General features: G+C 45.1%; 1 protein-coding gene across 1 annotated transcript in view; it reads right to left on the bottom strand.

Annotated features, from left to right (window-relative positions):
* Positions 1-15,785, bottom strand: part of LOC147747155 (sodium/glucose cotransporter 4-like) — a 447,273-nt gene that overhangs the window by 190,367 nt on the left and 241,121 nt on the right. The window contains exon 9 of the mRNA XM_086952401.1: positions 12,092-12,199. Coding sequence (XP_086808527.1) covers positions 12,092-12,199 — 108 coding nt within the window. The remainder of the gene's footprint in view (positions 1-12,091; positions 12,200-15,785) is intronic.

Raw genomic sequence — 15,785 nt, 5'->3', positions numbered from 1 at the left:
CAACAAACATTGCTCCTTTTCTGGCTTCTTTCAGCTTATATATTGTGACTTTTTATATTATAATATTGACACTGTACTTCACTGTTCTTCGCTTGGTGTTGGTGACCCGCCGACACAAACCCTAAACATTTACAATCAATGTCACCATCTTCTAGTTGTAATGGTGTTTTTCTAGAGATCATATATTCTTAATATGTATATTATAACATTAACAGTTATAGTGATCTCAGTGGAGTTCATGATCCGTCGTCACAAAGAGTAATGATATGTAAGCAACGTTACCGGCTTCCAGTTTTCAGTCTGTTTCCCCCTTGTGATCATGTGCTGTGAGAATATATACATATCATAATTCTCACCGTCATGATCTCAGAGGAGTTTATGACCCGTCTCCGCAAATATCAAACTTTTTCACATCCCGGAGAAAAGAAGTTCAGTAAATAATTACCGCTCAAAAGTATTTCATTAAGGATGTTCTGTTAAATAGATAACTTTATTTTCCTTTTCTTTTTACTGTAACAATGGTATCAATCGTTATATTATAATAGATTGTCCTATTGCTACAGAAGAGGAATGGAAGATTTTTCAGCGCCATCTGTAATATAACTTTCAAATATTAAAAAGTACTTGATCAGATATTTTTTTCAAGAAACATATTATACGAAACTGCTTTTCAAAAAAATATAGCTATCAAGCATACTTTGTTACTTTAAATATTTAATAAACCCTACATTTCTAAATGTTATTTTCTAATTTCTATTCTTATTTGCGGTTCCTATTCACCTTCTCCCTAAAGAATATATAGGACCTGTACTGTATATTATAAGAGTATCATCCTATATATTCTTTAGTGAGTATGTGATTTGTTAGCGGAACAGTCTGCAACCTCTAAGCACTACGACAGCACGTTCCTGAATTGTACAGAATACAAATGTAAAAAGTAATAATGCATACATTTCTATGTAATATGAAGTCACTTGTATTTAACTTGATCTCAGATAATGTAGTGCAGGAGTGTTTGTTTTAGCAGTTCTTTACTACTTTATCTAAAAGTAACTGATGCCCTCTTACATCATCAAGAATGTGGGGCAACACTTTTACAAAATGTAGCACAAAAAAGAAGTATATAGCTCACTTAACTGATATTTTTTCCCTCATAATCCCTCTCCACCACTTTATGGGCACTGTACAGAGTTATTAGTGTTCCTAACCTGTCCTCTACTACTTTCTTTTCCCATACTCCTTTGGAAATTTGTCACAATATCACTGACAACAGTGAACCGTTCCCACCCAATTTGGAGCAAACTTGTGCTCGGAACACTTTAGCCAATAAAATGTCCATGTTGTTCCTCACAGGAGGAAGGAATAACTGCCAAAACTCATACTTTTAATACTTCACAGCCAATAAACATTAGGCTTCGTAAAGTCCCGCTTGGAGCATGTTACCCTAATACTCCCCGAACAGGAAGGAATCGCTAACAACACTTTTCACCTGGCTTCTTCTACTACTAACGGTTCCTATGAAAAAAAATAAAAATCTCCAGCACAGTAACTATTTCAATTAGCAACATATTGTGGTGAACTTCTAACCTCTGTGCTCACGCAAGTGTTCCATGAACTGTTACTATGGTAACAGGCAGAAAGCCATTTGAGAGTAGCGTTGAAAGGTACCGGCTGTACAAAAAACGTTATATTTACCCTGGATCCTCTACAAGACAGAAAGAAAAGCAAATTAAAACAAAACACTGTGCACCACATTTACAATGACCTTGCGCCACTTGCACGTCCAAGTCCCCCCCACAAAATAAAACTGTGTGGACCTCAAACCCTGGGAACAACCACCCCCCGGAGATTTCTGTATTGTGTGACAGGGGCTTCGGTGGCCCTCTGCCTAGTACCCTCGAGAGCCCTGTAGACCACCACGCCAGTTCCTGCAGTGTCCCGGGGTGCCTACCCCGGGAAACTGCTATTTGCTATGAGAGGGCGAAAGTCTTGCTGCTCCCGTTCTCCCATACCAAACTTAGTTTGAACTTTGAAAGACACAGCAGTGAAATCTGTTCTCACTCTTAAAATCCAAAGAAGATTGCATTTCCACATGCAACTTAGCATCTCCCCATGTGTAAACGCAATGCTCCAGAAGGACACAAGGAGTCAGCGGGAACGTCGGGGCATTGTACAGGCGGTCTTTTTTATAGATAGGGTCATGTGTGTAGTAACGGATGCGCTGGATGGGTGTGGTGTGGGTGTATACCAGCCATGAGGGACTGTGTGTGCCGATCTGACAACTAGACCTGGAACTAAGAAATCACTACAATGGAAATCTGGGCCATATACTGTTGTTGTGTTTTCCTGGTAGCATAAGCACAGTGGGCTGTACCAACATATTCAGTCTTGATTCATTTACACCTCCCACCGGGGCTTTTAAATGTTGGGAAGGGGGCTGCGCGGCTCCGGGATACTGCAGAAGCTGGTCTTGGGGCGTGGCAGTCTCCAGGGCCTTCGAGGGCTCTGAACATTGGGTCACGCAGTCTGCCACACACATTACACTAAAAAGAAGAGAAAGTGATGAGGGATGATTTCTGATGTGTTTAGGCGTCGGAGCCTGGATAATCATTAAATGAGGTCTTGCAGTGAAGTGTGTACTTATTCTGGAAGAAGCCTTTCGGGGTCTTGCCAAAGCAAGTCATCTTCAACAATTGCCTCTTGCAAACATATCTACTCGTATGTTAAAAACAGAAACTTTAAACATCTCTTTTGGATTAGTAGTGAAGCATTGTAAGACGACTATTCACCTGTAAGGGTTTCCAGGCGCTGGGGGAGTATGTGGGGGGGATTTGTGCAGCTTTCATCATTCGAAAAGGCAAGTGTTATGGCTCTTCCTGAATGCTTTCAGTGTGGGTGTTCATCTGATGCTATGGGGGAGTTCTTTCCATGTCTTGGCCATGATGTACGAGAAGGGTGTGCCTCTTGTCTAGTTATCTCATTACAGAGGATTTCGGCCAAGAGGAGTGGGTCCCCCTCTGGGCCACTCATTATAAATAAAAACATTCCCCCCGGATTTGGCCCCCCGAAGGCTAATTAATAATAAAGCAGGCTTCGTTTTTTTTCTTCTTTTTCACAGCATACGGGTACCTTACGCGTATACTGCGACTGTGTGTTTTTTGCGTTTCTTTCACTGCTTTCTTGTGCCTTGGCTCTACCGCAAAAACAACAGTTGATGGACAGAATGCAGAAAAATGTCATACATTCACCCCAGTACAGACATCTGATCCTAAATCCATCGTTTTTTTGCACTCCACAACACCCTAGTTCAGACATGGCCATATGCAAATCAGCCTTGACCCTGTGTCTCATGGGAACTGCCCAGCCCGAACTGCCAAGACATGTCTTTCCTGGACCGACATCAAGCATTCTAGGACCGATTTCTGGCTATCAGACGTCTTCAGCCAGGATAGCTTGACTCAAGTGGTGTGGAGAGCATGAGACTGACGTCTGGGCATACCCATCCCACTCGGGGTGACCAATGCAAAAGCAATAGTTGATGGACAGAATGCAGAACAATGTCATACATTCACCCCAGTACAGATATCCGTGCCTACATCCTTTGTTTTTTTGCACTCCACACCACCCCAGTTCAGACATGGCCATATGCAAATAAGCCTTGACCCTGTGCCTCCTGGGAACAGTCCAGCCTGAACTGCCAAGACATGTATTTCCTGGACCGGAATCAAGCATCCTAGGACTGGTTTCTGGCTATCAGCCGTCTTCAGCCAGGATAGCTTGACTCCAGTGGTATGGAGAGCATGGGACTCACGTCTGAGCATACCCATCCCACTCAGGTGACAAATGCAAAAACAACAGTTGATGGACAGAATGCAGAACAATGTCATACGTACACCCCAGTACAGAGATCTGGGCCTAAATACATAGTTTTTTTGCACTCCACACCACCCCAGTTCAGACATGGCCATATGAAAATCAGCCTTGACCCTGTGCCTCATGGGAACAGTCCAGCCTGAACTGCCAAGACATGTCTTTCCTGGACCGGAATCAAGCATCCTAGGACCGGTTTCTGGCTATCAGCCGTCTTCAGCCAAGACAGCTTGACTCCAGTGGTGTGGAGAGCATGGGACTCACGTCTGAGCATCCCCATCCCACTCGGGTGACAAATGCAAAAATAACATTTGATGGATAGAATGCAGAACAATGTCATACATTCACCCCAGTACAGAGATCCGTGCCTAAATCCTTCATTTTTTTTGCAATCCACACCACCCCAGTTCAGACATGGCCATATGCAAATAAGCCTTGACCCTCTGCCTCATGGGATCAGTCCAGCCTGAACTGCCAAGACATGTATTTCCTGGACCCGAATCAAGCATCCTAGGAACGGTTTCTGGCTATCAGCCGTCTTCAGCCAGGATAGCTTGACTCCTGTGGTGTGGAGAGCATGGGACTCACGTCTGAGCATACCCATCCCACTCGGGTGACAAATGCAAAAACAACAGTTGATTGACAGAATTCAGAACAATGTCATACGTTCACCTAAGTACAGAGATCTGGGCCTAAATCCACAGTTTTTTTGTACCCCACACCACCCCAGTTCAGACATGGTCATATGCAAATCAGCTTTGACCCTGTTCCTTAATGGGAACAGTCCAGCCCAAACTGCCAAGACATGCCTTTCCTGGACCGGAATCAAGCATCCTAGGACTGGTTTCTGGCTATCATCCGTCTTCAGCCAGGATAGCTTGACTCCAGTGTTGTGGAGAGCATGGGACTCATTTCTGAGCATACCCATCCCACTCGGGGTGACAAATGCAAATACAACAGTTGATGGACAGAATGCAGAACAATGTCATACATTCTTCCCAGTACTGAGATCTGGGCCTAAATCCATTGTTTTTTTGTACTCCACACCACCCCAGCTCAGACATGGCCATATGCAAATCAGCCTTGACCCTGTGCCTCAAGGAAACAGTCCAGCCCGAACTACCAAGACATGTCTTTCCTGGACCGGAATCAAGCATCCTAGGACCGGTTTCTGGCTATGAGCCATCTTCAGCCAGGATAGCTTGACTCCAGTGTTGTGGAGAGCATGGGACTCACGTCTGAGCATACCTATCCCACTCGGGGTGACAAATGCAAAAACAACAGTTGATGGACAGAATGCAGAACAATGTCATACATTCAGCCCAGTACAGAGATCTGGGCCTAAATCCATCTTTTTTGCACTCCACACCACCCCAGTTCAGACTAAGCATGGGCGAATTTTGCGAATCTCGCGTTCGCGAATTTTGAGGATTTGCGAACTCGCAATCCGCAAAATCCGCAAATTCTCGCAATTTTTTTTTTTTCTGTGTTTGCGCGGGTTTCCGCCAGTTCGCGAGGGTTTTGTACAATTTCGCAAATTGCGAACTTACCTGTTGGGTCGCAAGTTTCGCGAACTTGTTGTTTCTACGTGTCCAGCCTGTTTGGGACACTCTTCTTCATCACTGCCACTCTCTGTCACCACTGCCACTCTCTGACTACTCATGCCACCCTCTGGCCCACCCATGCCACCCTCAGTTTCATCACAGCACCCTCTGGTTGTCCAGGCAGTGTACATTATTGTGGCAACGCAAGCACACCTTCCCTGCCTCAAGTGACCTGAATTAATTTGGGGCTGATTAATGTGTCACAGAATATTTTTTTAGCTGGCACCTGCTTCCTTAGTGCTTCCTGATTAGTGATCTTTTGCACTTGCTAAGTGCTTTCATTGTTGCAAAATTAGTTACAACACCTGCCCTGCCCCAACTGACAATAATGAATTAGGGGCTGATTAATGGATTTGAACTTCCAGCTTGGCTCCTGCTTGTCTCCCTTAGCTGTAATTCAGGACCTTTGTGGCATATGTGTAACTATTCTGAGGTTCAGAGCAGGGTCACATAATAGTTGCAACTGGCAACTGAACTCTGGAGGGGCCCCTCAGGAAGCACTACAGGAAATGGCTACTAATGATGAGCCTGAACTTTTGAACCTGGTAAGTAGTTTCAGTTTTGCTAAGATCGTATTTCTGCAATTTTGCACTTATTCGCGGGGCGCGAAGTTGTACTGGGAAGCCGCGAACTCACGCGAACAGTGCGAGCAGTGCGAGCAAAATCCGCTGCTCGCGGATTTGCGGATTTTGCGGGAGATTTGCGAATCTCGCGGATTGCGAATTTACCGAAAATCCGCAAAACCCGCGAGCGAAACGGATTTTCCGCCCATGCTTAGTTCAGACATGGCCATATGCAAATCAGCCTTGACCCTGTGCCTCATGGTAACAGTCCAGCCCGAACTGCCAAGACATGTCTTTCCTGGACCAAAATCAAGCATCTTAGGACCGGTTTCTGGCTATCAGCCGTCTTCAGCCGGGATAGCTTGACTCCAGTGGTTTGGAGAGCATGGGACTCATGTCTGAGCATACCCATCCTACTCGGGGTGAAAAATGCAAAAACAACAGTTTATGGACAGAATGCAGAACAATGTCATACATTCACCCCAGTACAGAAATCTGGGCATGAATCCATAGTTTTTTGCACTCAGCACCACCCCAGTTCAGACATGGCCATATGCAAATCAGCCTTGACCCTATGCCTCATGGGAACAGTCCAGCCCGAACTGCCAAGACATGTCTTTCTTGGACCGGAATCAAGCATCCTAGGACCAGTTTCTGGCTATCAGCCGTCTTCAGCCAGGATAGCTTGACTCCAGTGTTGTGGAGAGCATGGGACTCACGTCTGAGCATACCTATCCCACTTGGGGTGACAAATGCAAAAACAACAGTTGATGGACAGAATGCAGAACAATGTCATACATTCAGCCCAGTACAGAGATCTGGGCCTAAATCCATCTTTTTTGCACTCCACACCACCCCAGTTCAGACATGGCCATATGCAAATCAGCCTTGACCCTGTGCCTCATGGGAACAGTCCAGCCCGAACTGCCAAGACATGTCTTTCCTGGACCAGAATCAAGCATCCTAGGACCGGTTTCTGGCTATCAGCCATCTTCAGCCGGGATAGCTTGACTCCAATAGTCTGGAGAGCATGGGACTCATGTCTGAGCATACCCATCTACTCGGGGTGAAAAATGCAAAAACAACAGTTTATGGACAGAATGCAGAACAATGTCATACATTTACCCCAGTACAGAAATCTGGGCATGAATCCATAGTTTTTTGCACTCAGCACCACCCCAGTTCAGACATGGCCATATGCAAATCAGCCTTGACCCTGTGCCTCATGGGAACAGTCCAGCCCGAACTGCCAAGACATGTCTTTCTTGGACCGGAATCAAGCATCCTAGGACCAGTTTCTGGCTATCAGCCGTCTTCAGCCAGGATAGCTTGACTCCAGTCAAAATGGCTGCCAAAACTTCCTGGTTTGGAGTGTTGACAGACAGTTGACAGCCAATTAGCATGAAGGTCATGCTCGAAATGGTAGGCACACTATCCGCGGAGAGTAATCATACGGTACTTCGTCTATAGATATATCTATGATTTTACTTTAGATTTTCCCAGAAACTACTGAATGGATTTACATCATTTAACTAAAAGCATAATCTGCGAACCAAACTCTACCTGTTTGGCAAATTTGGTATAATTCCGTTCAGCAGTTCGTGCTGTAGCCCGCCATAAAGGTCCCTATGGAAAATTGCATGGATTAAACATGTTTGGTGACCCCCCTTTTTTCTCGGCCTTGCTTCACAAATCACCCTGAAACTTTCAGGGAAGGAGCAGAGCGGAGCAGGCCATTTTCATGGAGAATTTTGCGTGTATTCGTCGACCAGCGCGAAAGTTATTCCAATTAGAATGTTGCCGATTTCCTATGAAAACTAGGTCCTAACTTTAACTACCTACTGGCGATAGCCAGTAGGTAATATATATATATATATATATATATATATATATATATATATATATATATATATATATATATATATATATATATATATATATAAATATATATATATATATATATATATATATATATAGTTATATATATATTACCTACTGGTGGTCACCAGTAGGTAGGCATAGTTAGGACCTAGTTTCCATAGGAAAATTGTTTTTTCTTTTCCCAGTAACTCTGGCCCCGGTTGGTGAATATTTGCAACATTTTCGAAACTAGTGACCTGCTCCGGTCAGCTCCTGTCTTGCAAGATTCGTGGTGATTCGTCAAGCGGTGGTTGAGAAAAAAGGGGGGTCCCAAATGCATTTTCCCCATGTAATTTTCCATAGGAAACTATAGACAAAGCTACAGTCTGAACTGGTGAACGGAATAGCACCCAATTTGGCAAAAAGGTAGATCTTGGTTCTGAAAAAGCCCTTTTTGTAAAATGGTGTAAATCCGTTCAAGTAGTTCCTGAGAAATTAGAAATAGAAAAAGTTTTGATATCTGGGGCAGCGGTGGGTTCGCGAACCATCCCGACCACGAGCATCATTCTAATTGGCTGCCCACACTGCAAACCAGGAAGTGTTGGCAGCCTTCTTGTGTCTCGGTAGAACTGAGTCAGAAGAAAACAGTGAAAAAGAGGTTAAAAAACAAGAAAAGGGGGCAGGGTAGAAACACCCTGACCCCCTAGGCCTGCTCAGGGGTTCCCACAAGGACCCCCAAGGCCAAAAAAAGCATTTGTTTTAATACTTTTGGCAGAAAGCACAATGAGGTTGCGAATCCTGCCAAAATTATGAAGAAAAACGAAGCGCAGGCTCCCATGCTTCATTTAAAAAAGCCCCTGAGTGGGCCAGGTCGCTGGGGCACTGCCAATTTATTAGTGGTGGCCCATGGGGGCCCTCGCAGGCCGGGAACTTCCACCTCCCCGGTTCATTATTATGTGGGGTGGGAAGCAGGCCCCCCACAGCCCTATATGCCGCCATCTCCAGTGGGCTAATTTTAATGTATGCAGGGCACTGTGGCCTCCTGTTGCCCCAGAGACCTGCACCTCCCCAGAGCTTGAAAAACAGAATGTGTGGGTTCTCAATACCCCCCATGCTGCCCCAGGGACGCCACCTCCCCCGGCCTTTGTAAAATTTTAAAAAGATTTGTTTGGCAGGGTTAAGCCCCCCCCCCACAGGCCCCAGGGACCACCACCTCCCTGGGGTATAGAAATTGAAGGCGGGGCACGTCCCCCCTCCTGGAGCCCTATGTTGACACTGTGTACCACAACCCTCCAGGGCCAGCTCTTGCAATGTCTGGGGTGCTCACCCCCAACATTGCTGTTTGCTATGGCAGGGCGGGAGCTGTGGGGCTCCCACTCTGTCATAGCAAACTCTGCTTTGGCTTTTGGAAGCGAGAGCAGGGAAACCTGCTCTCTCTTCCAAAAGTCAAAGCAGAATTGCTTTTCTACAAGGAGAGCTGCATGTCTGCAGCTCCCCATGTGGAAAAGCAATGCCCGGTCCTGCAGCAGGCGGTGAGGCCCGGGGAGTAGGGCAAAATTGGCCTCGGGAGGGGGGCCACGTGTCCCACTTCCTATTTTTGTGTTAAAAATAAGAAATAAAATGGGGTCAGGGCCTGGGGGATGGGGTCCCCAGGGCCCAAGAAATGTAAAAGAAGGGGGCCACACAGCCCCCCCTGTACAAAATAATATTTAAAAAAAGCTGGCATCTAGCCGGAGGCCACGTCCCCTTTTACCAACACACTACAAACGCGCCCCCTGGCGCGTTGTTAGTATGGGAATTAATTTTAAAGGTTTTTTAAATGCTCATTTCTAACTAAAATGTCCCTGAAACCTTTGTTTTTTTCTGTGAATTTCAAAGGTTTTTTAAATGCTAATTTCTAACTATAATGTCCTTGAAACCTGTGGCTTTTCAAGTGAATTTCAAAGATGTTTTAAATGCTAATTTCGAACTATAACGTCCCTATTAAATCCCCATGAATATTGAGGGTCCCTCTGGGCCAACTAGCCCACCAGGTACCTCTAGTTTGTGCCACAGAGCTGAGTTGCAGAGCGGTGACCCGAGGCCACGCCCCTTTTTACAGCTCTCTTCAACGCAGCCCTGTGGTGCTTACTGGAGGTACCTGGTGGCCTAGTTGGCCCCAGGGACATTCAGGATTGAAGGGGACTTAACCCCCCAACTTACAATGCGCCATATTAATATAGTTAGGTCCGAGTTTCCATAGGAAGAGCATTTTCACTAATAACTTTCGTGCCATTTGACAAAACTGCACAGAACGTTCCAACTTTCCAAAATAAAGTTCATCTACTTCAGTTCTATCACAAGAAGTTTCACACTGCCCTGTCTCATAAGTATGATCTCCCATTTTAATTCTGGGTTGTATGCATTGCTCCTACTGCAATTAGAACTTCTCATGAACAGTTAGCATCAGAGCTGCCTTATAACTGTAGAGTGTACATCCCACACAAATAAAAATAAGTGTCACTCATCACCTCATTGTCAGAGGTTAAAGAGTGTTTGTTCTGCAGTCAGGGCCATTCTGAGTCCAGGTCATTCTCTATTGTGTCCTCTCTTTATGTTTCTACCTGCATAGAATCCCTTTCCATCACTGGTATTTGGTTGCTAATTTTAGGTATTTCCTTCTTACTAGGGTGGCTGTTGATGTCTGGAATCAGATAACTCTTCATTGGATGTGTTTTATAGGCCTAATTCAGGTCTATGATCAAATTGGTAGGCACTTCAGGAGTGTGCGATGAAAATCTTGGAAACTGATTTTAAGTTTATTGCTCTAGATCTTCACAGTGATTCCCCTAATGCAAAGATAATTTCACATTGACCAATTATGTCCATCATCTATTTTGTCCAGAGGATTGTGCTGTTGCTTTGCAAGTCCCGCCATCCAGGTCTCATGTTCACTTGTACCTCCTATATCTTAAGGTTTGCCTTTTTTGTGAATTTATGATGCAGAGATCCTATTTATTTCCTGAGTTCCTGTACTAAAAGGTGCATATCACCTTTTGAGGCCAGTCCTTCCATGTCACCCTATGTCACCAATTTGAAATCCTCTGATTATACTGGTTGGGGTCCAGCTATTTTGAGCATAGATTTTGATATGACTATCGTGTCCCTTAAGTAAGAGGTCTTGTTGCTTTACTATGAATGATGACATGTCCAGTGGGCCTCTGTGTTTTACTCCCCTGGGAGCTCCTGTGATCAAGTCCATATACCAACTGCATTATATGTAGAGTATCATGGGATAATACTCCCAATCCATTATCTCATCATGGCACAATAAAAAATATCATGTGAGTTTCTAAATCTGTGCAACAGGGCGATCATATGCCCAGTTTGCATCATAAATTTTAGTTTGATTGGCGTGTATCACTTCTACGTACTTGGGACAGTCCTAAGGTGTCTCTTCCCTAGGTCTGGTGTTTAGTGCTGAGGGTTTGTGGTAGTCCCATCTCCACATACTTTTCAATTCCCGAGAAGGTGGTGTTCTTTTCTGAGCTAATGTCCCATGCTTACCTTATTTTTTGTACCTGTTGCCTTCATATCATCACTCCAGATCAGGATTGCAAGACATTAGTTGGGAGTATCTACAACCTGCTACATGACTTTATCTGTCCTTCAGAGTCATGTTTATGGGACAGGTGTTTTGAACTCACTTGGCTTCATGTCGTAGAATTGAGGCTGTGGTGGTACCAGAGTGATCTATAATGTATGACCACAGCACATCCTTTGTTGCCATTCAGTGTACAAAATTTGACGCACCGCTTACTTTTTCCATTCCTTTGCCAGACTGCATTGCTGATTTAGTCAGTCATATGCACAGAGAAACCTAATGGGGACCGATAAAGACACATCTACAGTCCTTATTGTAGACATGCCCCCTCCTGCTTCCTTAGGGTATATAAATGATCCACTATCCTTACTTGAGAAGGTGAGATCAAAGTCCTATAAACTAATTTCTCACAATGCTCTTATATCCTGGCTCCTTCTGGAACAAATTAGATCAAATGTTGTCATGTATTACAGACATTTTAAGATACAGAGACACATCTGCATCATATTTGCATGCGTATTCAAATAGTTTAAATGGTATTCAAATGTGTAATCCATTCTTACAAATCATAGATAGGAAAAATACAAATAGACATTTTTAATGACTCTCACCTTCAGGTAGCAGTTCCATTATCAGTTTAGGATAAGCAATGTTGCTACAGCCAACTTTAGTTCCACAAACAATGTGACAGATTTCTGGATCCACGCAGGCAACTTCATCTACAAACAAAGACACTATTAAGTGAAAGATGACCCCCCCATATTTTATTTTCAAACGTAACAGAAAATATATTTATGTTTTAGTTGATAAGAAATGGAAAACAGAATATGTAGGTAATTTTCATTTTGCGATTCTCAAATTGCGATTTTTAGGGATTCGCAATGAGAGAATCGCAAAACAAAATGTAGGTAGGATTAGCAAATGTTATTGTGAATCTCACTTATTCCTTATTTGCGAATCGCAAATTGCGATTCACAAATAAGGAATACCTTGTCATTCATTCCTATGGGCTTGAAGGCCCATAGGAATGAATGGGAAGACATTCTCAATTTGCGATTCTCAATTGGAGAATCTCAAATTGAGAATGCAATTTCAGGGTTGTAAAGGTGTCAATAAGACACCCTTTTGCACCCCCCCTGAAATTGACATGTGTGCACGTGTGGGCCACATACATGCCCTAAGGGAATGTATGTGACCCACATGGCATTTTGAAAAATGCAAAAAGAGAATTTTTCAAAGAAATCACAAAATACCATCAACGTGATGTTGGTGGTATTTTGCGATTTCTTAAGCCAAAAGTTGCACAACTTGGGGGCTTCCTACATTGCATTGCGATTCCTTAAATGCAATAGCAAAATAAGGAATCGCAAATTTTGCAATTCCTTATTTTGCATGTGGGTTTTTGTGTGCTACATAGCACACTGCCCTAATTTCGATCGCAAATGCTGAAATTCGGCGATTATCAGAATTTACGATTGCAATTAGGCTTGCTACGTATGGCCGTAAGTCTTCTAGAGGGCAAGGACAGAAAAAACACATTGTGCACCATGATTAGCTTAGAAAATACTTTAACTTATCGATGCACATATTTTTAATTCATTATTACTTTATTCAGAACAAAGCTAGCTGTCAAGGAGACATGATTTCTTCAGGGACCTTAAAAATTCTGCCAACATCTATGGTAATTGTAAACTAAAAAGTGAAATCATGTTCCTTTGTTATTGATCATTAAGGCATCACACGTTCTTTAATCTGTGTGTGGCCCTAAATATTTAACCTTTTTCCCCCTCTATTTTTTAAGATGACACTATATGTCAATTTCCAGATAAAGGCTTAGAATGATATTTGAAGGCTGGAAAAGAGCATCAAGGTAATTAAGTCCACATATCCGTACCAGTAATGTATATAAATATATTTATTCACTACAAAATACAAAGGTTCACATAGTGTTTTAGTGAGGTGGATATGTCAGTGTTAATGTTTTGAACTTCAAAACACTGGATTTTACCATTTATAGTTAGTAGAGCTAACAATAACTTGCACTCCTTCAACTGGATTTGAAGCTAGTGGCCCCCACGCATCGACAGGGACATCTTCTGGACCCGGTCTATGCTAATTGGGGAGGTGTGGAGGTGTCAGGTGTTGAGCCCATTCCCTGGACTGACCACTTCCTGGTGGCATTCTCCATACAGAGTATAAAAACCAACAAAGCCAGTCAGGCACCTCCTAATTATCTTAGGAGGAAGTGGGCTAAATTCTCGGTGGAGGATTTTAATCAAGCCTTAACTAGGGATGGTCAACCTGGGGGCGAGGACATAGATACAGCGGTCTCCAACCTGAATCAGCGCATCACGGAAGCGCTTGACCAGACAGCCCCACTTTGCCGTACAACCACATGTGCTCGGAAAGATCGCTCAGCTCCATGGTTCAGTGCTGAGCTGAGACTAACGAAGGCGGACTGTAGGCGGGCAGAAAAAGTCTGGAGGGTGTCCTATGACAACAAGGCCAGAGATTTGTTTCTGGAAAAGAGGCGCCTTCATCATAGGCTGATAAAAAAGTCTAAGGCAGCCTATTTTGCTGGACAAATTCAGGGGGCAGAAAACTCCGCCAAGGAACTTTTCGGCATCTACAAATCCCTGACTTCGGTAAATGTACCTACAGAGCCGGAGAGCTGCTCTACGGAGTCATGTGACCGGATTGCCGAATATTTCTCCGCCAAAGTAGAGAAGATCTACTCGACCTTCCCTATTCGGTCGATAGGGTCTGACCTGGAGGTAGCAATGGGGGACACAGAGACGGCAGGGCATATTACACACTTCTGCACCCCTCCTCCCGAGGAATTAATAGCGGTGTGCCGCTCTGTTACATCTGGGTCCCCGTGGGATCCGGTGTCGCCAAAACGCTTGGTAGACAGCCTGGAAGTCCTGGAGCCTTATATAAGGCACATCCTCGACGTCTCCTTCGGATCGGGAAAGCTGCCGGAGGGGTGGAAACAGGCGGTGGTGCTCCCGCTCCGGAAGAAACCCCACTTAGGCTTCGAGGTATTAGAAAATCTGAGGCCCATCTCCCTCCTGCCTTTTCTGTCAAAAGTGGCAGAAAAGGTGGTCAATACCCAAATTATGAAGCACGTGGAAGAAAGGGGACTGCTCCATGCGACGCAGTTTGGCTTTAGGCCACGACATTCAACTGAGTCCGCCCTTCTCATGGCTACGGAACATCTGAGAGAGGGCGTTGATGCAGGCCAAACTATGGCTTTAATCCTGTTGGACCTCAGCGCGGCGTTCGACACTGTAGCACATAACATCTTGCTACAGTGTCTGAACAGAGGTGGCATCTCTGGCACCGCGCTGAGATGGATCCAAGACTTTCTCAATGGGAGAAGTTTCCGAGTCAGGCAGGGAGATTGCTATTCGAAGGGGGTGCCTTTGGGCCAAGGCGTGCCGCAGGGCTCGTCATTGAGCCCAACCCTCTTCAATATGTATGTCGCGCCTGTTGCCTCGATAGTGGAGAGCCATGGCCTCCAACTGGTCTCGTATGCCGACGACACGCAGCTGGTGATCTCCCTATCGCATGCGCCCTGTCTTGCTGCCGATGGCTTCCGTTCGTGCATGAAAGATCTAGCCGAATGGATGGCCAACAATTGTTTGAAGTTGAACGGCAGCAAGACAGAGGTGCTGGTGGTGGGGAGGGCCCAGTCTGCCTGGTCGCCGGCGTGGTGGCCTTCCTGCCTTGGACCTACCCCAACCCCCTGCCAAGAAGCACGCAACCTGGGGGTGTGGTTTGACGCGGGTCTTACATTCGGCCCCCAGATTAATCGGGTGGTGGGAGTCTGCTTCGGGATTCTGAAGAAGCTGAGGAAAGTCCTGGACTTACTCCCGATTGAAGCCCGTCAAACCCTGGTCCATGCCCTGGTGACAGCTAGGTCGGATTATGGGAACCTGCTGTACCTGGGGGCTCCAGAAAAAAGTATGGCGCGCCTGCAAGTGCTGCAGAATGCGGCAGCGCGGCTGATTCTTAGACTGCCTAAAAGGGCGCCTTCTAAGGCGGCCCTCCAGCAACTACACTGGCTCCCGGTGAGGAGAAGAGTGGAGTATAAAGCCCTCTGCACCTGTCATCGCATCTTGAATGGCAGGGCACCCGACCCTCTGACCAAACTGATCGAAGTGTATAAACCTACACGTGCGCTGAGATCCATGGGGGGCGGCCTACTGAAGATTCCAAGAATTAAGAAGGCCCGCATGGGAGGCAGGTCCTTCAGATGCCTAGCGGCCGCTAACTGGAATAAACTGCCAGCGGACTTGCGCC

The sequence above is a fragment of the Lissotriton vulgaris genome, chromosome 1_1, assembly GCF_964263255.1.
Source record: "Lissotriton vulgaris chromosome 1_1, aLisVul1.2, whole genome shotgun sequence".
Classification (NCBI taxonomy): domain Eukaryota; kingdom Metazoa; phylum Chordata; class Amphibia; order Caudata; family Salamandridae; genus Lissotriton; species Lissotriton vulgaris.
Note: the sequence above shows the minus strand (reverse complement) of the source record. Positions and strands in the feature narration are given on the sequence as shown.